The sequence below is a fragment of the Egretta garzetta genome, unplaced genomic scaffold (genome assembly GCF_000687185.1).
Source record: "Egretta garzetta isolate BGI_Z169 unplaced genomic scaffold, ASM68718v1 scaffold318, whole genome shotgun sequence".
Taxonomy (NCBI): Eukaryota; Metazoa; Chordata; class Aves; order Pelecaniformes; family Ardeidae; genus Egretta; species Egretta garzetta.
Window position 1 is genome coordinate 5,432 of NW_009260404.1, and position 2,357 is coordinate 7,788.

General features: G+C 64.2%; 1 protein-coding gene across 1 annotated transcript in view; it reads right to left on the bottom strand.

The window, feature by feature from the left end:
- LOC104130402 (relaxin receptor 1-like) overlaps positions 1-2,357 on the bottom strand; it is a gene marked incomplete at its 3' end in the record, with an annotated part of 18,828 nt that overhangs the window by 4,208 nt on the left and 12,263 nt on the right. The window contains exon 7 of the mRNA XM_035898944.1: positions 2,263-2,334. Coding sequence (XP_035754837.1) covers positions 2,263-2,334 — 72 coding nt within the window. The remainder of the gene's footprint in view (positions 1-2,262; positions 2,335-2,357) is intronic.

Here is a 2,357-nt window from a genome sequence, read left to right on the forward strand (position 1 = left end):
ATGGGGTGCACCCAACCCTGCCGCATCCCTCCCAAACGCTCCAAGCCACAACCGCCACCTGCAGCCCAACGCGCCGCTGTTGGGGGGGGTCTAAGCCAGAGCCCAGCTCTTGGGGTGCAAAGCCCCATCCCACAGGACCCCACAGCTCAGAGAAGAGCCCGCCAGCGGTGTGGAAGGTGAGCAGCGCTGGTGAAAGGGCTCGGAAGTAAAAACCTGGAACAGTCCACTAGGACATGCAAGCGGTTTCGGAGCAGCAGGAGCAGAGCCCTGCGGGATGGCACAGGCTCGAAGGTGCTGGGAGACCCCGTGGGTGCCACGGCCGGGGGACGGTGCTCCCTGGGGAGGCTTGCATCGAGCAGCCAGGCTCTGCTGAGCTGACCCCAACCAGGGCAGCCCGCTCCAACGTGGCCCACGGCACGGCTGAGCAGGATGGGGGGGACACGGAGGCACCCGGCCAGGATGGCTCATCCCACAGAGCCCGAACACGAGCCCCTGCCACATCTGCTGCCTCTGCTCGCAAAGCGCCTCCCGCGCCGGTGTCACCGGCGGGGCATGTTTACACCGTCCATCTCGCCCGTACGGACGTTTCCATGGCACTGCCATAACAGCCCCGGGAAACACGCTGCTGATCAAAGCCAAGGGGCTCGGCTGCGGGAGGAAGGATGGATGGCAGGGTGGCAGCTCACCCACCCAGCACAGGGGTCTCGCTGGAGGAAAAAAAAGTAGCGCTGTACGTTTTGGGGATTTAATGCCTACTGGGGCTTCTCCAAGAAAGGCAGACAAGGGATCGGGGTCTTTGCCCAGCAATCTTTGGCTGGAAGGTCACAGCAGAGCTTGCCAGAGCGCTCGTCCTCAGAGACATTGCACAGGGCAGTGGTCAGAGGAGGACCAGGAAGGGTCCCCAGGGACCGCCAGGTAAAGTGCCAAGGGGTTCTTCACCCCATCCGCACCTCCAGCTCTCCACGGGCCAGCCTGGGACGGCTGCTCCTCACCGCCTGGCCAGGGACCGTGGGGCAGGCAGGGGCTGCAGCGCTGCCCCGCAGAGCACCCCCCTTCCAAACACACTGCTCAGCATCTCTGGTGCCTGCTAGGAGCTCTGGTGGGAGCCGCGGGGAGCTGGGGAGCATTCTGCGGAACCCCAGGTGAGGGGAGGGAGCGGCTGCGAGGCCAGAGACCTCAATGCCTCCGCGCTGCCGGCTGCGTGCCCCACTCCTGCGTGGGGGTGGGTGCATGCCCCAGGGGTGGCTGCGCGCCCCGCTCCTGCGTGGGGGCGGCTGCGACGTTTGGTCTCAGGGTAGAGGCGTACTCTGCTGCTGTCCAGAGAAGCCCTGGATTTATTTGCTCACTCTGATCTGGCAGCACTGGCACAGGGCCCTGCAACGCCTCCCCAGTGCTCGGGGTAACGCTGATTGCCGCTGCCCGGGGAGGATGGCTTGGCTCCTCACCCCACTTCTGCTCTCCTGCCACCACCCTGTGGCCGCTGGAAGCCTTGTGCTCCTGGGCAGCATCTGCACAGTGCACAGCTCTCCCACCTTCATCTCCCAGGGCTCCAGGGGCTGTAGGTATCCCTTTGGGAGGCGTATGCCCATCATGGGCAGGAAAACCAGACCCTGGAGAGGGCTGTGCATCACTGATGCGAATCCACTGCCTTTGTCAGCTCCAGGAGGGCACCTGGGCGAGAGCTCAGCCCCGGGGCCAGGAGGGAACGGGGCAGGAGCGGGCTCCAGGCAGGAGGGGAGGAAACGGGCTGTTCAACATGCGGGGAGGTGGCTCACAAACTTTATGGCCTTCCTCAGGGATATTTTTAGGGGATTTAGATGCCAGGAGAAGGGTCTGAGCTGGCTGCAAGCTCTGGTATTTGCACACCGTAGGAAACTTTCTCCATGCCATGCCCTGCCGCTATCTCCCACCCGAAGGAGGTCCCCACTGGGTTTGGGCAGCCCCCGCGGGCTGGCGACAGGGCACTGGCATGAGCCCACCAGCTCCCCAGCCCAGGGTTAGCTATCCTCCTGGAAAAGGCTCTGGGGCACCTGATGGAGCCCCTACAGAATTTCTGAAGGTGACTGAGCAGTTGATGCTGTGTACCAACGTGGGTTGAAACCGCTGAAGACGAGGGAGCAGCCCCTTATCCAGCCCAGAGCAGGGGGAAATGGGGAGCCCAGCCGAGTGCTGGCGCTCCCCCCTCCTCCCTCCACGTGCCTGCAAAGGGACAGGGTCTCCCCCAGCAAGCGGGGACCACGGCTGGGCCCCCCAGGTACTCACAGCACCGTGAAGTCGTGGCACTCCTGGAAGACAGCCCTGTGCAGCACCCGGATCCCGTTCCCTTCCAGCTCCCTGCAGAAAGGCAAATGCAGCTG